The sequence below is a fragment of the Myotis nattereri genome (genome assembly GCF_964212035.1).
Source record: "Myotis nattereri genome assembly, chromosome: 16".
In the NCBI taxonomy this organism is placed as follows: Eukaryota; Metazoa; Chordata; class Mammalia; order Chiroptera; family Vespertilionidae; genus Myotis; species Myotis nattereri.
In genome coordinates this window covers 34,752,861-34,777,452 of record NC_138091.1, presented here as the reverse complement: position 1 = coordinate 34,777,452, position 24,592 = coordinate 34,752,861, and the positions used below count along the sequence as shown (strand labels likewise).

Genomic DNA, 24,592 nt, shown 5'->3' with positions numbered 1-24,592 from the left:
AGAGTTTTACCTGAGAAAGCCATTCTTCATCTTCCTGTCCACTGTGGTCGGAAGCTAAACTGTCATAGGACCCATGCCGAGTAATGGGCCCAGGACTTCCAGGGGGAACCACTAGAAGAAAAAGAAAACAGGAGTATAAGAGGTGTGTGCACGCATGAAATATCTGTACAGCCAAGCTTCCCGGCCGGCTGCTGCCTCCTCTCAAGGCAACAAAGTTTCAATTATAGAAGGTAAATAACCCCCAGATACCTGCTTCCAGTCGCCATGGCCACGGAGCTGGAGCGAATAAAAAAAAACAAAAAAAGGAAAGGCTGGGAGCTTCGGTCACCAGGGGGCTTGGTCAGTCTGAAAACAGCCATCAGCCCCTCACCCAGGCTGGCCAGGCACCCCAGTGGGGACCCCCACCCTGAAGGGGGTTTGGGCAGCCTGAAAACTGCCCTCAGCCCCTCACCCAGGCTGGCCAAACCCCCATGGGGTGAGGGTCCCCACTGGGGGGCTTGACCAGCCTGCAAACAGCCATCAGCCCCTCACCCAGGCTTGCCAGGCACCCAGCGGGACCCCCACCCTGATCTAGGACACCCTTCAGGGCAAACCAGTTGGCCCCCACCCATGCACCAGGCCTCTATCTACACTAATAAAAGAGAAAAATGGTAATTGGCATACGGCGATACCTTTTTCATTGGCTAATCAGGGCTATATGCAAATTAACTGCCAACTAAGATTGGCAGTTAACTGCCAACAAGATGGCGGCTAATTTGCATATGTAGGCACAATGCAGGGAGGCGAAAGGGAAAGCAGGAAGAAGCCCCCTGCCACTGACAGTGATCGGAAACCCAGGGGGGAGCTAAGAGCTGGGGGGCAGGGCAAAGGCGGCCCTGGGGCCGCCTTTGCCCTGCCCCCCAGCCATGATCGGAGAATCAGGTGCCTTTGCCACCCTGGCCAGTGATAGCAGGAAGTAGGGGTGGAGCCAGCGATGGGAGCTGGGCACAATCGAAGCTGGCAGTCCCAGGAGCTAGGGGTCCCTTGCCTGGGCCCAAAGCGAAGCCCACAATCGCGGCGCCCCCCGCTGTCACTGCAGGTCCCCGCTGCCTGGGCTGGACGCCTAGGCCAGAGGCGTTAGGCCTGGGCAGGGGCGGAGCCTGCAACTGCAGGGAGGTGGGGGTCCCCTGCCCAGGCCTGACACCTCTGCCGGAGGCCTCAGGCCTGGTCAAGGGGCCGATCCGGTGATTGGGGATCGGAGGGTGATGAGGGTCAACTCCTCTGGCCGAGGCATCAGGCCTGGGTGGGGAGGCGGAGCCAGGGATTGGGGGGGTATGATGGTCCCCTTGCCCAGGCCTGAAGCCTGGGTCAGAGGCGTCAGGCTTGGGCGGGGGGTGGAGCAAGCGATCAGAGGGAGATGGGGGTCCCCTGCCCAGGCATGATTCCTGGGCCAGAGGCCTCAGGCCTGGGCGGGGGCCAGAGCCAGTGATGGGGGGAGATGGGGGTCCCCTGTCCAAGCCTGACACCTCTGGCGGAGGCGTCAGGCCTGGGCAAGGGGCCGATCAGGCGATCGGAGGATGATGGGGGTCAACGCCTGAGGGCTCCCAGTATGTGAGAGGGGGCAGGCTGGGCTGAGGGACACTCCCCCCCCACACACACACCCAGTGCACGAATTTCGTGCACCGGGCCCCTAGTTCTATATAATAAAAGGGTGATATGCAAATTGACCCTAACAGCAGAACGACTGGGAATGACTGGTCGCTATGACACACACTGACCACCGGGGGCAGATGCTCAATGCAGGAGCTGCCCCCTGGTGGTCAGTGCGCTCCCACGGGGGGGCTCTGCTCAGCCACAAGCCAGGCTGATGGCTGCCAGCGCAGCGGTGATGGCGGGAGCCTCTCCTGCCTCCTCAGCAGTACTAAGGATGTCCGACTGCAGCTTAGGGTGCTCCCTGCTGGCAAGTGGACATCCCCCAAGGGCTGCTGGGCTGTCAGAGGGATGTCTGACTGCCAGCTTGGGCCTGATTCCCCAAGGAGTGGGCCTAAGCCAGCAGGTAGACATCCTCCGAGGGGTCCCAGACTGCAAGAGGGCATAGGCTGGGCTGAGGGACCCCCCCCCGCCGAGTGCACAAATTTTTGTGCACCAGGCCTCTAGTGTATATATATAAAAGCCTAAGTGACCAAACGACTGAACTACCAGTCGACCAGTCGCTATAACACACACTGACCACCAGGGGACAAACGCTCAACACAGGAGCTGCCCCCTGGTGGTCAGTGTGCTCCCACTCAGCTGACTGACAGGCACCAGAAGCAGGGCTATTCTAAATAGAGGTTTCAAATTAAGAATGCTTTGAAGCATTGAGAGGTATCACAATATAAAAATACCAGTAGGTGGGATATTCTTTTTCTCAACATGCCATAAATATCTTTCTTTCTCCCTCAGATTTCTGTACATTTAAAAACTTCCCCAATCAGGTAGGAAGAACATTCCACCTTCACTACCTTGGGGAAACAATGATATACCAGGTTACAATGAAAAAAAAAGTTCAAAACTTGACCCTGGGATAAGGAAAAAGGATTGAATGTATGACAAGAACAAAATTTCCATGCTCTCTGACCACTCAATTCTTAGGAAAGATATTCTGAAATTAGAACAAGAGTACCATAAACAGAATCAGGGGGAGGTGGGGAGAGTTCCAAAGAAGGGTAGAAATCTATGGAATCCCAGGAGTCTTAGGGTTGAACAGCTGTGAAAAATCATATCTTAGGGTTCAAGCAAGTAGCAAGAGATTCCTCATGGTGCAGGAATATAAGAGGTGTGGGCACGCATGGAATATCTGTACAGCCAAGTCTCTAACAACCTCTCCAAGTTCCCCAGGAAACAGTTGAGAATATGAATATGTGTCCAAGAGTAATATGAACGCATTCCAAAGAACTAACAGGCTTTGAAGTAGAAGCAAGGGTGAGTGCTGCAGAGGACTAAACAGAGCAATACCCAATGGTCAGGTAGGGAACTGGGACGTCTCAGTGGTTACAACAAGGATAAAACGTCCCCAACTCTCCCATCTCATTATCTTTGCACTATGTAAGATGCAATTTTGGAGAGGGTAATAATTGATTCATTGTTTTCCACATTTGTCAGAATAAAGGTGCGGAATGAACTTAAAAGAGTTTATTTATAGAAAAATGGACTATCTATCTTGCAAGTCTGAGTTTAATGAACAAACATACATACATACACCTTCGACCTAAAGAAAAACATTATCCACTAGCCAGGTTGGCTCAGTGGATAGAGCACTGCCCCTCGAACTGAAGGGTCCCAGGTTCAATTCCGGTCAAGGGCACATACCTCAGTTGCAGGCTCAATCCCCAGCTCTGGTTGGGGAGGGTGCAGGAGGCAACCAACTGATGTGTCTCCATCACATCAATGTTTCTCTCTCCCCCTCCCACTCTCTCTAAAAACTCAATGGGAAAATATCCTCAGTGTGTGGATTCACACAAAAAAAAAAGGGAAGGAAGGAAGGGAGGGAGGGAGGGAGGGAGGGAGGGAGGGAGGAAAAAGGAAGGAAGGAAGGAGGAAAAAGGAAGGAAGGAAGGCATAAAGCTGAGACAGGAAAAGTATGAAATTTTGAAACAAAAACATCTGCCATGTTCCATCCCTGCCTTTATTCCTACTAGTAAAATAATATAAAACAAGCCTATCCATCTAACTGAAAAGGATACCCTGTCAATTTATTTTAGAGAATATAACTTCAAAAGTACTGCCTCTACACGGGCATTTGATGAGTATAGATCAACATGCCAAGGCAGGATGGGCAGATCATTATGAGGTAACTGTGAGCCAGACTTTGTTTATATTGTGTCCTCAGGAAAGCAATCATGCTACTAGTGAGTAAATAAAAGCTAAAAAAAATCACTAAGTGTATTTTGCTGTCTTACAGTGATATATGTGGGAGGGGATATATACATGTGTTTCTATATATATTTTAAGTTTATGTGCAAAGCAAACAAAAAGCAATGTGCTTCAGTGCCCACCTTTGCAAATTAGTTCTGTTAATCCAAACCCCAAAGAATTCCAATTAGGCATAACTTAAGTAAAGAAATGAAGAAAAAAATTTGAATGGTCTTTTGATCATGCTTCTAAGTCTGAATTCCACATAACAAAAACCTCAATATTCCAAAATGGAGAACATCAAATCATGATATCACTTCTCAAGTCTATAAATAGTCTCCATGAGTTCTCTGGTTTTGTATTCTTAGGTGTCTTCTGCACTATAAAGTAAGGATCGATAGGTATAGACTTTTAAAAAATTATCCACAAAAAATATAGCATTTATGATTTAGAGGAAGCTAAAAGCATTGACTTAGATGCTGTTAAAACTATAGATACAAAGTATTAAGTTGTTCAAATAATAATTGCTAAATTAAAGCATTAGAAACATTGTATTACCAGATACTGAACATGACTCTGAAGTCTCCTTTTTTAACATGGTTTAATGGAAGGGATATAGGTAATACTTGTAGGTTAGGATACGTAATTAGAACCAAAATTCCAACAATGAGTTACTACTAGTCCTGTGAGTTTTAAGTGAGCTATAGCTCTTGGCTTTAGCTTCTGCTGAAAACCCTAATCCTGGAGAAATTTTAACCTGTTGACATTTCAGAGTGTTTTCTCCAAAACAATAGCAGTACATCCTCAATTTCAAGGAATCAAATTCTTTCTAAATTACCCCCAATTTAACAGATGGCTCTCAGGAACCTAAGTTCATTTGCAACAAATCTAGTCTTCTGGTTAGAAAACTGGAGATAAATTTTTATTATCAGTATATGGAATATAACTTATATTAGGGCAGGTAATTACTTTTCTTAGTGTGTTCGACATGGTTTAGGTATTCAGGAAAAAATAATCTCCTAACTATGGAGTTTACAATAGGGTACATAGGGTCTAGGTGTTCCATTAAGATGAAAGAATAAAAAAAATTATTTGCCCCCAGCACCATTTGCTTTTAAAGCAATGAAAGAAAAAAGACTTGACAATGCGTATCAAAGCTAAAACACTAACCACATATGGGTCATAAGCATCCTTTTTACATAAACTAACACAAAGCACAATATTGAACACAGGGTAGTGCTTATTTATAAAAACAAGGAAGGGGAAATCCATTTGGTTCTGTTCTGTTCCCCCATCCATTTCTTGAACACCCAGTAATAAATTCTCTTAGCTGGAGCTCTGGAAGCTTCGGAGGACACAGCTAATGAACTACAGGTTCTGCTGCTGGTGAATTCCATGCTCCCAAATTTAGGAGACATTAAAAAGCTGTACTACTCCTGGAAATGAACCTTAGTGCTATGGAATCAGGGAAATCTGCTTCACAAATAAGGAGGGAAATGCTGATCCAACTGCAATCTAGTTATATATAACCAATATAAGATTGTAGACCAATTATATTAAATAAAATAAATTTTTTTAAAAAAGCAAGTGGTATCTAGAGTTTTATGTGCGCTATAGCTCGTGGCTTTAGCTTCTGCGGAAAACCCTAAAATATGTTCATATGCTGAATATTTGGGCCCAGAGAGAAACTCAGAGATATTTAATATGAAGACACAAAGATAGATCTATTTTGGAAAAGTGAGTGTGAGCTGGGTCTCCTGCTCTCTACCATCTCCCCACCAACCCTCCAAAAACAATAAAACCCTCACCATGCTGAAGTCTTTAGTGGAGACCTGAGAGGTGAATAATGTTGTGCCAGCATTACTCGGCCCTTTAGGTTATTTAGGGAAACATGTTGCCTTTTTCAAGCAACAGAAATTTGTGAGTTAGATGACATCATGCTGCCTTGAATGAAACAGCTCGGGCTCCAAGTTCACCCAAAGGCCAACAGTGATAAACTCTCATCCAAGGACAAACTTCAATATAGTTTTGGTACTTATTAAAAACAGCATTTATAAAGCAACCATACAATAAGAGAGGGCTCTATAGCAAACTCTGTTTCTGATCAGAAAGCACTCAGGGCCTGAGAAAGAAATTCTGCTTTGGAATGTAGTTTCCTAGTACAGAAACTAAAATCTGCCTTTAAAAAGAAAGGCTCAAAAGGCCATCCAAAGGCAAAGTGGTCTCAGGCACTGCCAACGAACAAGCAGGTCACAAAAGGGGAACTACAACAACCAACAAACATATGTAAGAGCAGTAATCAGAGATTTACTCATTCAAAGTTATGCTTCCCTACTATCAAACTGACAAAATTTAAACCCTGGCCTTTAAAAAAAAAATTTTTATGGTAAAAGTATATAAATTTGTAAACCCTTATTATTCAAAGTATTACATATGTCCCCCTGTTTCCCCCTTTGGCCTCTTCTAATCAGCCTCCTCCTCCCTCTCCCCACCCTCTGCCCAGGTCTTCACTGTCCCACTGTCTGCGTCCATGGGTTATGCATATATGCATACAAGTTATTTGGTTGATCTCTTCCCTTCCACTCACCCTCCCTCACCTTCCCTCTGAGATCGTGCAGCCTGTTCTATGCTTCTACTTTCTGGGTTTATTTTGTTCAAGAGTTTATTTTGTTCAGTAGATTCCACATATGAGTGAGATCATATGATACTTGTCTTTCTCTGATTGGCTTATTTTTCTTAGCATAATACTCTCCAGGTCCCTCCATGCTGTCTCAAAGGGTAAGAGATCCTTCTTTTTTACTGCTGCATAGTATTCCAGGGGAGGAGAACCTTTTTTGTGTGTTTTTTTTAAGAGAAAGCTTTCAGGTAAAAACCCACTAACAACCTTAAGAAATAGGTAGCATTCTTATTGTTATTAAGGGCCTGACTCATTTTTACTGAAGTCTAGAAAGAAGTTCTCTCTCTGATTTAGAAATGTTTCAACTTAAATGTAAGGAACTCACTGAACTTTATTAGCAGCCATATCCAGTACCAGTACAAGAACATCTGAAGTGTTACCCTCCATAAAAGGGAAAAGCTCTCTCTATGTTATATATTAAACCAATCAATGGCCTTCCTTGCACCCTGACCGTGTGTTACCGTGGATGTTCTCTAATTAATTAACAAAGTTTTCTAGCAGTCAGTCATTGTGCATCTCAGGTTTCACTTTCCTTTTATTCCACAATCCCAGAGTAACAGTCACAGGCAACATATAACTAGAACAATGCCATATCACTGCCTGGGAGATAACAGATTTCACTAAATAGAACACACTGGGTGCCTCTCTTCCTCGCCCGCTCTGCTTTCTCTTCCCTACCCCCCAAATTCCATGTAAGATTCTCACAGAAGACATAAACTAAGGAGTTTTCACTTATTATTTCTGCTGCCCTAATGGTCATTGTACATTCAGCATCTGGACAAGTTATACCTGGAGGTAGTCTGGAAAGGGTTGTAATTTAGTTTGGCTCCTCATCATAACCCTAAATATGATAAAACACAATGGCTGCATGCTATAGGCCAGCAGTTCTCAACCTGTGGGTCACCACCCCTTTGGGGGTCGAACGACCCTTTCACAGGGGTCGCCTAAATACATCCTGCATATCAGATATTTACATTAAAATTCATAACAGTATCAAAATTACAGTTATGAAGTAGCAATGAAAATAATTTTATGGTTGGGGGTCACCACAACATGAGGAACTGTATTAAAGGATCACGGCATTAGGAAGGTTGAGAACCACTGCTATAGGCAAGATCAGCTACTCCACTAAAAATTTCAAACTGTCCCAATGTATTTCTAAGGACTGAATAGAGTGCAAGAATCCCTTGAAAACATTTTCAATGAAGGTCAAGTGGAGTTTATTTACCTGAAAAGATGTACACAATGCCTATTTGATGTTTGTTATATCAACTCAATTCACAATACAACTGCATTCTATAGACATTAAAACAATAGCAGGAAAGTGAAAGAAGTCCACCTTGCTATTTTAAACATATTTTTATTTATTTCAGAGAGGAAGAGAGAAGCAGAGAGAGATAGAAACATCAATGATGAGAGAGAATCATTGATCGGCTGCCTCTTGCACACATCCTCGGCATGCCCTGACTGGGAATCAAACCGTGACCTCCTGATTCACAGGTCGACGCTCAACCACCAAGCCACGCCAGCCGGGCCATTTTGCTATTTTACAGAATCATATTATCACTGTATAGTATCTTCCATGTAAGGTTATAAATAACAACTTTGTCCTACCACAGTTTACATAACCTACCCAAACAAAGAAGTCTAAATAAGAACAAACCCATTCTAATCAAAGCTCAACTGTAGTTATAGCAGTGCCTTTTCAAAGGGCCTAAAGGTGACTGAGGACAGATGACTTATTTTCCAATAAGTATTCCTTGCGACCTTCTAATTATGTATGCCATGTACCTGTTTAAAAATTAATATTTATTTTAAAAAGTTGTGGAGACATCACAATGAAATTTGTATGGTGTAGTCAATCCAAGAAGTCAAAAAAGGAAAACAAAGAAATCATATGCATATCAATGAATTAGAGGCCCAGTGCACAAAATTCGTGCACAGGTAGGGTCCCTAGGCCTGGCTGGTGATCAAGGCCGGCTGGGACCTTCCTTCCCCTGGCTGCCAGCTAATGGCCGGGGCCTTCTTTCGTTCCACACCACACCCTGGTGGTCAGCGCACGTCATAGCAAGCAATTGAACCCCCGAGGGGACAGTTTGCATATTAGCCTTCTATTATATAGGATGATGAAAACCAATGCATGAAACAAAGTTGCACTTACCACATAATGAGTCAGGGACATTCCTCCTAATTTCTTAGGTTTAGTGATATTTTCTTGGGGGGGGGGGTGCTTCTATACACACTCACTCCATACATATCCATTTATCCTTGTTGCCATATTTACACACATGTACATATCAAATACAGGACCAGCTTTCAGCTCCAGTGCACATGGTAGTGTGTGTTCTTGTTGAGGGGAATGACTATGTGCTGGAAGCTAGAACTCTCCTAGTGCTGATTCTATGTAGAAATATGACCTGTAATCCTACAACAGTGGCAACTGTATTCTCACATTTCACCCTGTAGTTTAGATAAATTTTTTTTCAGGCATTTCATAACAGAATATCCTCTATCAGAAAGTAAGATGAGTAGAAGATATGCAGAACCTATTGTGAACTGATGTCTTAAAGGTAAGAAATCACTATTTGGGTTCATTAAACTGCATTTGGTCAGTTATTGCAAACTTTTTGTCCTTAATCCCCATGTACACAGGTGAAAAGCAGAGTCTAAGGTACTCAGTTCAGCCTCCAGAATAAAGCCTAACAACAAAATTAAAGGAAGGGGAGGGAATTGTTCACAAGAGGAAAAATGGAAAAAATTACTTTTTGCAAAGAGTTAATGCATTTCTCCCGGTCTCCGCCTATCTATTAGCTAGGTATGTCCTAAAAGAGTGCAGATCATTATACAGCAGGGAGAATTAAGGACAAAAGAGGCAGAGTTCTCTTGGCATGGAGAGTGAAAAGCTTTTAGACGTGGAGGACATCAACATTTTCAACCTATCCATAAGAACATAATTTAAAACCTTTCTCAAAAATAATTAAGGATATATGATAGGTACCATATAATAAAGAAACTAAACATTCAAAATTTACCTCTTACTAAATCAAAAAATTCATAGAACCAAGACCACATGGTAAAGAAAGAGAGAAAATAGCCCAGAACCAAAGATTTTCCAAGGCTTGCTCTCACCTCTTTGGATACACAATGTAAAGCTATTGGAAAGTTATCTCCACAAATCATTGCCACTGTGTTACCAATAAATTATGTAATGGTGTGACAATTACTTCTTTTTATGTCCTTGCCATTAGATGTATATTAAAGTATTCAAGTATAAAGATATAACAGTGGGTGGCTTTCTCATAACACTTTATCTACCTTACATTAAAGAGAGACAGAACTGGAAATGCCAAAAACCACGCTCTCAACCTAAAGAATCAACTACCTCAATTCATCATATCTTTACCTACTAGGTTCACTATTTCCATTAAAATTTTCATATGAAACATTCAAGAGATGGTTTATCCCAGATATCAACTATATCATATCACTCATCCAGAGTTTCCATAATTTCTGTATCCTGATCAAAGACACCAAGTAAAGCTATCAAACAATAGAGAAAAATAATCTGATCAGAAGTTACAACACAAGGAAGTTACAGGCATTTCAGGAAGCTTTACGTTTACTTTCAAAACCAAAGTACTTTGGGCTCCTGGTTTGACTTCTTAGTTAAACAGTATTTGACATAACCATACAAGAACCATTGGCACCTGAAAGATAGCCTTGAAGACTAGCAGAGTGCCAAGAGAAGACAAAAAACAATAACACTAGCCTCAGAATAGTCCTTATAAGTCTCAGCTCTGACCCAGACTTGACATGTAAGGGTGGCTCCGAAGCTCTTCATGTGGTCTTAAAATACAAAGAAAGCACAGTAGGAAAGGCAAGAAGCTAATGGTACAAAGGCAATGAAGGCAATTCAGTGTTTCTTGTCTCTTGACCAAGTTTCACAAAATCACATGGTGGAGAGCCTCCTGTCATATGACAACAATAAGGAGAACAGATTCGAACTGTGGAGACAATCTATGGCATTCACCAAGCTCCCTTATGCCTCGGTCACTGGGTTGGGCACCTTCAGTAAGAAAGATCATGAGAGCCCGGCCAGCATGGCTCAGTTGAGTGTCGACCTAGGAACCATGAGGTCATGGTTCAATTCCTGGTCAAGGCTCCCCAATGTGGGGTGTGCAGGAGGCAGCCAATCAATGACTCTCATCATTGATGTTTCTCTCTCTTTCTCCCTCTCCCTTCCTCTATGAAATCAATAAAACATTTTTAAAAAATCATGAGGAAAAAGAATTTCATAAAAGGAGAATTTCAGTGATGGTAAAAGGTTATACACCACCAAAACAAAAGTAAAGCTTTTGACTTAAATAATATAAGAATGCAAGACAGACAAATAGAGATGCAATTAAGAATTGAGCAGAAAGGCTGAACTACAAAGTTTCCCTGGTACTTTATACTTTTCTTAAACAATAACCAAATATGATTATGCAACCAGGAGAGCCTGAAGCATATAACATGGCAAAAATTACTATTTTTTATTACTCAAAGGACAGTGACTCAGAGAAACCCTCCTACTAATGGCAAAGAGGTATAGGCACACATATAAGCAGCACTACCATAAAGTAGAGATTTTTCTTTTAACAAAATCCATATTTATATAATTATATTTCCTACGGTAGAGAGCAGTTATAATTAATGGATTTCCCTCCTCCTAATGCACCCATTTGTCAATTCAAATACGAAATGTCCAATCAATTTTGATGTATTTAGTAAGCAATTCATCAAATGGTGCTATAATCCAGTTAAAATATTAATTCTTGTCATGGAGAGAGTTCTGACAACTATATGGTTTTCTATAATTGGTTTTTTTTAAGATGACACCTCTGTGTATCAATACAGTGGGGCTTTGACTTACGAGTGTCCCGACTAACGAGTTTTTTGAGATACCAGCTGTCTCTCAGCCGATTTTTTACATTGAGTTGACAGAGTAATTTGAGTTAACGAGCTCCTTAACGAGCTCTGTCTCAGAACGAATTAAACTCGTAAGTCAAGGTCCCACTGTATCTTAAAGTATGCAATTGTACATAGCAAAAACAATGTTCTACATTAAAGACACCTGGGTTCTACAGGTTTGACTATGAATTCATTACAATAAACTTTCTACATTAAAGACACCTGGGTTCTACAGTGTGACTATGAATTAATTACAATAAACAGGGGCCCTGGCCGGTGTGGCTCAGTTGTTTGGGCATCATTCCATGCACCAAAAGGTTGCTGGTTCGATTCCTGGTCAGGACACATGCCTAGGTTTTAGGTTCTATCCCCTGTAGGGGGCATGCAGGAGGCAACCAATAAATGTTTCCTTCTCACACTGATGTTTCTCTCTCTCATTATCTCTTCGAACCCATGTAGGCCTCATATATTTTTAATAAAGTGACAAGCCAATGCATGGGACACAAAATGCAAAACATGTAAGCTTCTAAGAGAGAAAAAGGGCTTTCCAAATTAAGTGTATGCATGTTAAACTTAAATAATACTTCATAAACATTTTCCCTATTCTCAAAGTTTCTTCATAAGAATTGCTAAAGAAGTGGCTCTCAGATTGTATCTATCCCAACAGACTTCAGGTAAATGACGGCTTCTATCAGTACTTCCCACAGGCACTGTGCTAAGGCCACACAATTAGCGACTGCTAGTCAAGACACTGTCCTTCAATTTAACTTTGTAAATACAGTTCAACCACTAATCACTACACCATCTCCAACTTTTCCCAAGCCTATCTACACATTGGGAGCTAGAGACAGAACCACAAGATGTGCTGAGCTTTCTGGTAGGTAGTCCAAATTTATATCACAGAAGAAATCTGGGTGATAGTAACCAAGAAAGGGTCAAATCCTTTCCCACACTTTCCAGTGGAAGATTTAATCACCACCAGTGTGGCCAGAGCAGAGGACTAGAAGACAGGTTTTTAATACACCAAAGGAAGCCTCCAGAGCCACCCGGGTATATTTGGCAACCACTTTCCATTCACTATACCCAAGTCTTTCTATATTTCTCTACCAGGAACTGCAAAAGCAGAGATGAAGGCAAATCCTTTCTAGAAAACAAAAATGCAAAAAAATATATATTTTTGAATTAGAAGAAAAAGAAATGAAAAGGGAACACTACATTCATCTCCCAGACATTAGGCTTCCTTTAGTGCCTTTATGACCCCTGCAAGAGCAAAGAAAAAAATCTGCCAGAGTGATTTGGCACAAGGCTATGTACTTAAAAACCTGCAATGTGCATAGTCCTCCAGACTGCCAGACGTCCCATTGTTTCATATGTCTGCTGAGAAGTGCCCTATGTGTCAGAAAAGCATACTGAATATTTTTCAGTGACCTAGGGGGCAGAGGTCACTTATTATAAATGGATAATGAGACCTAATGCAGTGCTCTGAGTAGGGACAAAGAAAGGGTCTATCCACAGCCCCTGGTGGATTGGTCATTCAGGCTTTTATTTCCCCTGCACCCTTAATGGAGTCAAACAATTGACAGAAATTCTATAGAGAAGGCTGAAACTCAGAGAAACAACTGTATTCTAAACTCCGATAGACAGATACAAACAGTGACCCTGAAATGGCGCCAGAACTCCTGCTACCACTAACAGAGCAGACAGTTGTAGCATCCCCCCCAAAATTCCCATTTGGTCACTTGTTAGCAATTAACCTTACGGATAGAACTGAGGTACAACCAACCACAGGCTCCTGCCAACATCAGCCCATTATGGTTCTGCAAGTGAGCAGATACAGGCCATTCTGCTTTAGCTCCTTATTTTTGGAGAAAAGGGCAAACAGATATCCCTGTAGCCTCCATACCACATCTCCACTACCCAATTGACAGGTATCAGTGTCTTTATATAAGAACCTTAAACTCAAGTGGCATAGAGTGAATGACATCAGAAGCCAACGTATTCATGGACCAGAGGTTTTATGACCAATTGATTATTTTATTTAATCTATCAGAATCAATGTCCCATCCCAGTCAAAATTGCCCAGTCAATGACAATAAATACTAGTATCAATAAAAAAAGATGTATACTCAAAAGCAGGTCATAAAACAACCTAAAGAAACATTAAGCTACCAATATCACTAGAATTTTGTAAAATAAAGAAAAACATTTAGAAATACAAAACAATCCATTATGTTTGTTTTATTTTAAAAACAATTAGGACAGGAAAGTGGTTTGGCATATAAATTGTTAGTTATTTTCCAAACAAAATACTAGTAGCAAATAATACTTTAAACAGTACTAAAACGAATGACAGAAAGGCAAAGATTTACTTCAGAATGGAGTATAGGTCATTATATTAAAAAAATAAGGACTTTTGATGTTGAAACATCTCAACAATAAATCAGCAATGACAAAAAACCCAATGAGCTATTCCACAGTGGTGAAGATCTATGTAAAGATATAATTATCATAAGAAGCATGTATCCCATAAACACAAAGGAAAAGAAGGGAAAATGGGTAATCTAATCCAAACTTTTCAATCCGTCCCTCAAAAAGCTTGCAGACTGCTGATAGTACTTTCATTTAAACATATGATACCTTTTCATTGAAGAAGAAAACATATTTAAATGTTTAAGTTATACAACTTGGCTAAATTCAGGGAAAATATATATCTCTTGAAGAAAAATACCATTCATTTCACTGAAATCATTTTTCTATGGGAGGACATGTATCAGTTGATAAAATTAAACGTAAATAAGAAAAACTGAAATATAACTCAATCTGAAGTGGCTTCTGAATGACCTCAGATATGTAGACCTGGAGAGAACAGCATGACACACCCAATGGCCAACAATGGACTATAAATACTCTTTAAAAAAGTACTACGTTACAAGTTTCCTCTGCAAAAGAAAAACATTTCATTCTTCCCCTTCCACCCTTGCCCACTCTTGAGCAAATATTTATTATGGACAATGCAAGGAAATATTGTTGAGTACCTCCATCACACTTGGTACAAACCACAACAGAGATACAATCCAGGATGTTAGGTTAAATCTAATGTGACATTCAAAAGGGAGAACTCAGAAAACTGCTGCATATGTAATTGCTTTTCCAGGGCACTGACAATGACCATGGTAGAGAAGACAAAAGTTGTTTTTCCTTTTTGTATCAATGTGTTCAAAATGTATCACCATAGTGTTGTAAAACCAATAATACAATAGGATAGCAAAATATTTAAAATGACTCCACTCTAAACCTAAAAGTTTGACTTTATATTATAGAGGAAGACATTTGCTATTTCTGTTCTCATGTTTGTAGCTAGTAGGACAGCAGCACAAAATTTACTTGGGATTCAAGATCTCTACCGGCTGAGGTGGCTTAGTAGTTGAGTGTCGACCCATGAATCAGGAGATTACTGTTCAATTCCCAGTCACGGCACATGCCCAGATTGCGGGCTCGATCCTCAGTGTGCGGCATGTAGGAAGCACTAATAAATAACTTCTTCAATCTTTAAATTTTTCTATACCAATTAATTAATGCTATTATCACAATGTTTTATAGAACTCATATACATGAGTTACTCTATTATTTATATTTATTTTAGGGAAATGAGTCAAAAGTAAAGTCAGCACAACTATTATAAGATCAAGATAATACATAGAATTTAAGCATTTGAAGTGTAAAAAGTAATTGTGATCATACACTTCCACTACTGGCCACATAAGAAAGACAGATTTATATTATCTCTTCAAATAATTAGCCCAAAGCAAAAGGCTGTTAGGAACTTTGAATAACAATAATTAAATAAGCATAGAAACATACAGATTAATGATAATAAAACTAATATAATTTACCCCGTTTCCATCTTCAAGGCCTGTCCCCAGTAAGCAGGCCTCCCTTAGCCTAACCCACCAACCTTGTGGGGAACATGATATCAACTATGTGTCTTCAGTGTAACTGCCTAATAACAGGGTCCCGAAAATCCAATAGTCACTGCATACTGCTTAGAAGTTAAAATGTGTATTTTTGTTCAATCAAATATTAATAAATAGTAAGAGTCAAATATATTCCAATTAAATCTTTAGTGCATTCTAGGAATATAAAACAGTCCACCACTCAATAACACGATATTGAAAATGCCCATCATCCTTTAAAAAATCACTAGGCACATAAAGAAAGAGAAAAACACAACCCATACCAAGGAGAAAATCAATCAATAGAAAAAAGCAACCAAAAAAAGACTATATATATCAGGGTGAAAAGAATTAGCACACATGGACTCTAAAACATCTATTATAAAATAAACGTTCCATATGTTCAAACATTGACATAATGAGGAAAGATAGAAAAAATATACAAATGATACTTCTAGAAATGAAAAATATATCTGAAGTGAAAAAATGAAAAAATAAAAGAATTGATAAACTTAAATATGTATAAATACAAACTATACAAAATAAACATAGAGGGGAAAGACAATTTTTAAAACTGAACAATCAATCAGCGAGCTTGGAAAATATCAAGTGATCAACCAACATATAACTGGTGTCACAACAGGAGAGAGGGACTGACAGAAAAAATTCTTGAAGATATATTTGCATAAAAGTTTTCAAATTTAATGAAAACTATAAATCCACAGACCCAGGAATTTCTAAGATCCCAAGCAGAAGAAAACCACAGTACATCATGATTTGATTTTTTTATTTTTCTATATTATTTATATTTTTTCTATTGTTTTTGTATTTTCCATTTCACTGATTTCCACTCTGACCTTTATTATTTACTCCTTTGTACTTTAATATGCTCAAGTTTTTCTAGCTTCTGAATGTGAAAACTGAGGTAGTTAATTTCAGAACTTTCTCTTTTATAAAACAGGCATTTAGTCCTATTAATTTCCCCTTGAGTACAGATTTAGGGACATCTCAGAAATCTTATACTTTTCTTTCAACTTTTCACTTTGAAATTATTATATTTGTAAGAAGCTGTACAAATAGTACAGAGAGGTCTTGTACCCCTTTTACCTGGTTTCTAAGCCCAGAAGCTGCCATTCTAAATCCATAGACCATATTCAGATTTCACCAGTTTTACAAATACAGTTGTATATGCATACAGTCTGTTACAAAGGACGTGTGTGTATGTTTGTGCATAGTTCTATTCCATTTTTTCACTTGTTAATTTGTGTAATCCCTACTACAATCAAGATACAGAACTGTTCCCTCATCGCAATGACCTACCTCACCGTTTATAGTCATAGTAACCTCCCTACTACTCTGGTTCTAAGATCTGATCGACGCTACTCTCTGTAATTGTGTCATTTTGAGAATGTTGTATAAATGGAATCTTTTTCTCCTGGTGCTTTTAAGATTTTTAGTATGCAAGATTTGAGACTGGTTTTTTTTTTCATTTGGCATAATATCCATAATTCATCCAACTTGTTGCATGTACTTACACTTCAATCAACTTTTTTTTTTTTTTGCTGAATAGTATTCTAAGATATGTGTTCTTTTTTATTTTCATTCAGTTCAAAATAATTTCTAATTTGCCTTTTGATTTCTTCTATGAACCATGAATGACTTAGAAGTATGTTGTTTACTTTCTAAATATTTGTGGATTTTCCAGATCTGTTATCCATGTCTTACTTAATTCCTTTGTGGTCAGAGAATATGCTTTGTATGACTTGAAAGCTTTTAAATTTATTGAGACTTGTTTTATGGCCCAGAAGATGACCTACATTGGTCAGTGTTCTCTGTGCACTTGAAAATAATGTTTTCTACTGTTGTTTGGTGGAGTGTTCAGCTTAGTCTGATATTAATGTAGCAAGTCAGGGTGTAAAGTATGTTTCTCCTAAGCAGCATATAGTTGGAGCTTATATTTCTATCCAATTTGACAATCTCTGAATTTTTATTAGGCTGTTTAGATCATTCATAACTGAGTTTTTTTTATAATGATCATTGATATACTTAGGGCCACATCAACTTGTTTATTTGTTTCCATTTTATTCCCTTTCTTGATGCAGACTGCTTTTGATTGCATTATGTATAGCTTTAATATCACAGTTTACTACCTTTAAGTGATGTTATACCCCTCACAATACTATGAAAACCTACAATAATAATGTCCCATTTCCCACTGGCCTTTATGCTACTGTTGTTATTGTGTTTGTATTACACATTCATACACACACACATATGTTGTAAAGTCCATAATACATTTCTGTATATATAAATATGTACATGTATATACACACACACACACATACATACATACATTTTTAAAACCACAATGTGCTGATGCTATTTTTGTGTTCACAGTAAATTATATTTTAAAAAGATTTGAATAACTACCCAAAAAACACATTATATGTTCTAACCATGTCCAGTGTTCTTCATTCTCTTCCATCTGCTGCCACTTTCCTTCTGCTTAAAGGACTTCCTCTAAGACTTCTTGTACAGCATGTCTGCTGCTGATAAATTCTTTAATCTTCTGTGTATCTGAAGAAAGTATTTTATTTTGCCCTCATTTTGAAAGCTACTTTTTGAGAGGACAGAATTCTAAGCCCGCAGTTGTTTCCTTTCAGTGCTTAAGAGAAACCTGTCATTCTCGTCATCATTCCTCACTGTGTAATGTCTTTCTTTTTGTTTTGTTTTTAACCACTGGCTGCTTTTAAGATTTTTCTCTTTCTAAATGACTTTGAGCAGCTTGGTAATTGTGCACTTTGGTATGGTTTTCTTCATGTTTCTTGTGTTTTGAGATTTATTGTTCTTCTTGGATATATCAGATTTAAAAATTTTCTGGCTATTTCTTCAGTCGCCCCATCATCCTGATTCAGGGACTCTCATTTCAAGTATATGTTATCCTACGGTTCAGTAACACTGTTTTTAATTTCTTTTTCTTTCTGTATTTCATTATGGATAATTTCTCTTGGTCTATCCTCAATTTCACTAATATTTTCTTCTGCAATTTCTAATTTTTTCTCACTTTTATCCAATGCAACTTTCACATCTAGGTTTTCATATCTAGGACTTTGAGTCTTTTTAATATCTTGCACATCTCTAACTTTTTAAACATATGGAATACAGTTATGATGACTGTGTGAGTGTCACCATTCCTGACCCTGTGTGAGCTCTAGGCACTCTGCCCTCTAAAGTTCTCTGTGGTTGCTGTTTCCTTGGCTTTCCCACAGCCAAGGGGTAGTTTCCCACAGCCATCGGTCCTATGTTAAATACTAGAAGAGGACCCTCTGCAGATGTTCAGAGTTCTCATTTTGTGCTGATATATCTATTCTCTCTAATAACCAGTCTGGCTAATTCTAGGTCAGGAGTTAACAAATAGTAAATATTTAGGGCTTTGTGGATCATATGGTTTCTGCACTATTACTCAGCTCTGTGGTTATTATTTTAAAGTGACCACAGACAACATATAAATGAAATCATGAAGTCACTGTGTTTCAGTAACACTTTTTTTCGCAATAATAGTTCATGGTAGTTTGCTGATAGACACTCTTCCTTGGTGTTGCTGGACTCCGTGCTGTCCACTCTTCATTCCACTTGGATTTCCCATCACTGAAGCATAGTCTAGAGCAGCGGTTCTCAACCTGTGGGTCGTGACCCCTTTAGGGGTCAAATGATCCTTTCACAGGGGTCGCCTAAGACCATCGGGAAACACATATAATTACAAATTGTTTTGTGATTAATCACTATGTTTTAATTATGTTCAATTTGTAACAATGAAATTGGGGGTCACCACAACATGAGGAACTGTATTAAAGGGTCATGGCATTAGGAAGGTTGAGAGCCACTAGTCTAGAGAATCCTTTAAGGCAATAAAATAAACCAAGGCAATTGTAGGGCTTGCCCCATTATTTCCCCTCTCTCAAGGATCATTATCCTTTACTCCCTGATGTCCAATGATTTGAAAACAGTTGCTTTAAACTATATTCTGGTTTTTGTTGTTGTTTCAGGCAGGATGGTAAACTGATCCTTGTTATTCTGTCTTTGTGGGGAGCTACTATTGAAATGGAACCTCGAGAAATACGCCATGAAATCAAAGCACATTATTTTCACACACAAATCCAATTGAAACACATTGGTGAGAAGGATATCAGTTTTAAACATTTTCAATGTTCTTCATTCCTTTCCATCTGGTAGCAAAGGCTCTCCCCACCATTCCTATGATGCTTTTGAAGGCAGAGGAAGATAATTACATTTCCAATAAAACACAGGAAGGTTCTATAGATCCCAGTCACCTTTCTGTTGTGTATCAATGCTGTATTTCTGTTGAATGGCCTTTTGTTACTACTTAACAAAAAACCTCAGTAAGCTTAGGGAGGAACTTCTCATATACCCAAGGATTATTTTAGAAAGAAGTCTGACCTCCACCCCCAACAAAGCTACCTAATGTCAGCAACTTAAAAATATTGCTGCTGCCCAATTTCCTGAAAGAAAAGGAGGAAACTTTATTTCCCCCCCATGAATACAACTTTCCCCAAGTCAATTCAGGATGCCCCTTTCTAATTTACAATTGGGGAAGCTCTGGAGCAGACTTTTTAAAAAAAGGTCATCTAATTTAGAATCATAGTTAAAATGCCTATTTTAGAAAAGACATTAGAAAAAAACTATTAATCTCTGTATAATATTTTTATCAACTATTCCCAAGATTACTTATAACCAAGGAAAAAACATTTTTATAATAATTCCCAACTCTTACTTTTACTGAGTTATATAAAGACTAGAGGCCTGTTGCATAAAAAGATTCATGCAATAGGCTTTCCCTTCCCCTGGCTGCCGGCACCAGTTTTCCTCCAGCACCTGGGACCTAGGCCTTCGCTCTGGCCGGAGCCGCCTTCAAGCCTTCGCTGCCCCGCGCGGCTGCCCCGGGCAGGGTCGCACACAGGATGCCCAGATGGCGGCCAGGTGTGCCAGCCGATTGCTGCTGCACCGCCCGACCACCGCGGGTCGGGTCGCACACGCGACGCCCGCCGCCCCAGGTCGCATAGCAGGCCCAGATGGCGGCAGGGAAGGTGGGATGGCGCTGTCCTGCCCCACCGCCCCGGGTGGCAAATAGCAGGCCCGGATGGCAGTGGGGCAGGCAGAATGGCACTGCCCCATCCTGCCTGCAGTATGCAAATTAGCTGCCATCTTTGTTGGTGGTTAATTTGCATATCACACTGATTAGCCAATGGGAGGCATAGTGAAGATATGGTCAATTACCATGTTTGTCTATTATTAGATAGGACTAGAAGCCCGGTGCACAAAAATTTGTGCAATGGTGGGGGGGGGCCCTCAGCCTGGACTGTGCCCTCTTGCAGTCTGGGACCCCTCAGGAGATAACGACCTACTGGCTTAGGCCCGCTCCCGGGTGGCAGAGGGCAGGCCCAATCCCTAGGTGCAGCCCCTGGTCGGGCTCAGAGCAGGGCCGATTAGGGAGTTGGGGCGCCACCCCCTGTCATGCACAGAGCAGGGCGGATCAGGAGGTTGCGATGCCACCCTCAGTCACCCTCAGGGTAGGGCCGATTGGGGGGTTGGGACACCTCCCCCTGTCACACTCAAGGCAGGGTCAATGGGGAGGTTGTGGCGCCACCCCATCACTCACAGAGCAGGGCCCATCAGGGGGGTTGGGGCTCCGTACCCTGTTATGCACAGAGCAGGGTCGATCAGGGGGTTGGGGAGCTCCCCCATCACGCACAGAGCAGGGCCTATCAGGGGGTTGGGGAGCTCCCCCTAGTCACTCACAGAGTAGGGCTGATAGGGGAGTTGGGGCACCGCCCCCTGTCACACACAGAGCAGGGCCGATCAGGGGGTTGGGGTGCCGCCACTGTCACACTCAGGGCAGGGCCGATGGGGAGGTTATGGCTCTACCCCGTCACACACAGAGCAGGGCCTGTGTGTGGGGGGAGGGGGGTTGGGGTGCCGCACCCTGTCACACACAGAGCCGCAGGGCGATCAGGGGGTTGGAGAGCTCCCCCCTATCAGGCACAGAGCAGGGCTGATCAGGGGGTTGGGGCGCCTTCCCCTGTCACGAACAGAGTTGGTCAGATAGGGAGGTTGTGGCCCCACCCTGTCACACACAGAGCCGCAGGGCGATCAGGGGTTTTGGGCGCTGCCCCCTGTCACGCTGATCCTGGTGCCGGGAGGCATATTACCCTTTTACTATATAGGATAGAGGCCGGTGCACTGCACAGGTGGGAGCCGGCTGATTTGCCCTGAAGGGTGTCCTGGATCAGGGTGGGGGTCCCCACTGGGGTGCCTGGCCAGCCTGGATGAGGGGATGATGACTGTTTGCAGCTGGTCACACACCCTTCAGGGTGGGGGTCCCCACTGGGGTGCCTGGCCAGTCTGGGTGAGGGGCTGAGGGCTGTTTTCAGGCTGGCGGGTGACTGAAGCTCCCAACTGCTCCTTTTTTTCTTTTTTCTTTTTTATTCTGGGCCAGCTTTAGCTCTGAGGCTTGGCTCCAGCTCTTAGGCCTCCGCTGTTGAAAGCAGGTATCTGGTTTGTTTGGGTTCTATAATCAAAACACTGTTTCAACTCCAGCTCTGAGATCCCGGCTGGCTGAAAGCAGGTTTCGGGGGTTTTGTTTAGCTTCTATATTTGTAACAATGTTTCAAACTGCAAGCTCAGAGGCCAGCAGCGGCAGGCGGGGAACACTGGAGTCCTCCGTCACTGAAGCAAGCAAGCCTCATGTTCGCTTCAAGATGCCTGGCTGCCAGCCGCCATCTTGGCTGGCAGTTCATTTGCATATCGCCCTGATTAGCCAATGGGAAGGGTAGCGGAGTGACACCAATTTGCATGTTTCTCTTAGATTACCATCTTACATTCACTTGCACATATAAATTCATCAATATATTCAAACCATGTAATTTTGCTGATATTTGACTTTAAAAAAAACAAACATTTAAATCAGCAATTCCTAAGGCTCAACCTACTAACAAAGAGTTCTCCCTGCCTCCATAGGGACCTCTGTATGGAGCACTCCAGTACAGCAGTCACCAACCGGTAAGCCACAGACCACTGGTGGTCCATGAGGTCCGAAAGGTTGACGACTGCTGGTTTAAGGAAACCTTTGGAGCAGCGGTCACCAACCGGTGGTCTGTGAGGTTCGAAAGGTTGGCAACCGCAGCTCTAGTATGATTTAATGATACACCCCAAATCTTCAATTTTATACCATTCCATTCAATTAATATAGGTAGGAAATGTGACCACAGTTACAAATACAAAATTTGGCCCTTTTACTTACCTCACTTTAAAGTTAGTATTTAGTGTTTCAGGCAGGTTTTCCTTTCCCTCCCCAGCAGTTGCCCTCCTGCCACACATACAGAACTCTGTTTATAACTAGCAGGGCATCTATTATGATTACAGGGCTAGAAGGGGAGTGGGGACCCCTTGCTCAACATCCGGCTCTCCTACTCTCTTCTCCCTGAGACCAAGTCTCTTTCCCATTTCCATTTACATCATTTTTTGTCGATGACTATTATTATCATTTCCGGAGTTTGCACAAGTCTGCTTCACCTGATCCACAGATCCAAATAAAACCAAAGAAAATGCTTGCAGCATTTGTGAAGTTAGCACTGGAATTTTACTCCAAATGGCTCTATTTGAAAATATTTGTAGTAATGTATTTATCAATGGTCTTCAAGTCAGGAAATAAGATGTGATTTTCAATATGGCTAAGTAAAGCCAAAAATTTTCCAGTGTCAACTATGGTATCCTTGTGTTTCAAGAGGCCACACTCTTCCACCTGGTTTCAGTAAGGAGCGTTTGGAGAGAAAGCAGGAAGGTAATAAGGAAGTCTTTTTAATGAGGTTCTACTTACATGAAGGGTTCAAGAGATGGGCAGGGAAAAGCATTCTCTATAAACTGGCTCCAGCATTGCTTTTGCCAATTGTATGTCAGGCTGTACCTCTGACGCAGATGTCACGTTGTGCATATTTTATTTAATTGCTTCAATCGTGTCATATACTGGAATATTCTCAATCAAATATCCTTTCTTTATGTAAGAAAACGTGACTTTAAAATCCAGGTGAATTCTGTTTCTACACTCTCAATGTACAGAAGTAGTAAAAAATTACCTGTCGCTTAGGTATTTCAAGACCTATTATAGTAACACTATTATAGTGTTACTATAGTAACCTATTATAGTAACACTATTATAGTGACCTATTATAGTAACACTTCAAAAGATAAGAAAAAGTGTATTAATGATGATCCATCAAGTGGACAATGGACATGGTCAAAATCAAGTGGCCAGAATAGCTATTTCATTATTAAGGCCCTGAAGTCTACTATTTGAAAATAAGGGTACTGTATTACAGTTTTTAAAGGACTTTAACATCACCTCATTGACCATAACAACTCCTTTATAACAGTAATTATTATTATTGATATTTTATACTTATCAAGTTATTGACAAATGGTTAGGAGCTGAAACCCAGGCCTTTTCATTCTTATCCCATTGCTAGTCCACCTGATATTCAAAAGGTCCATGCAAAATGCATTATATTATATATTTTAATTAGAAATCACAGAATCATCAGTCACTGCATTCTGTCAAATTATCTCTCATTCCTTTCTATCCCAACTCTGCTCTGGATCACAGATGTGCCCTGACTTTTGTGTAATACAGCCTTAATTAAAGCCCTCTTCTCGCTCCAGGATCACTCAGCCTCTACTCCCCTCCGCTCCTCTGAACCTCCTATTACCAGACTGCCCAAGTGATCTTTCTAAAATGCAGTTCTGATGGTGTCACTCCAATGAGAACATCTGATGGCTTGCTATTGCCTACAGTGGTGGTTCTTAAAATATGCACTAGGGGATTTTTGTAGTTCCAAGAATTGGACAAAGGTGTTTAGAGCTGCTATAATCAAGTAATATCAAGCAGTTTAATTTGCTGGAAGAAAAAAATTAAAGGATAAAGATAGATGCATTTTATTTTTTGCCCATATCTTTTTCTCCAAAATTTGAGACCTGCTTGGTCTACTGGACAGGCCTATCAAAAGAATAAAACAAACAAACTAATATTAATTCTGAAAGCGTCAACTGTACTTAACAATTATTTTCA

The 24,592-nt window shown here is 41.0% G+C and overlaps 1 protein-coding gene across 4 annotated transcripts in view; it reads right to left on the bottom strand.

The window, feature by feature from the left end:
• Positions 1-24,592, bottom strand: part of BCAS3 (BCAS3 microtubule associated cell migration factor) — a 472,069-nt gene that overhangs the window by 246,402 nt on the left and 201,075 nt on the right. For all 4 annotated transcript variants that reach the window (XM_081108786.1, XM_081108785.1, XM_081108787.1 and 1 more), the window contains one exon: positions 11-111. In XM_081108786.1, coding sequence (XP_080964912.1) covers positions 11-111 — 101 coding nt within the window. The remainder of the gene's footprint in view (positions 1-10; positions 112-24,592) is intronic.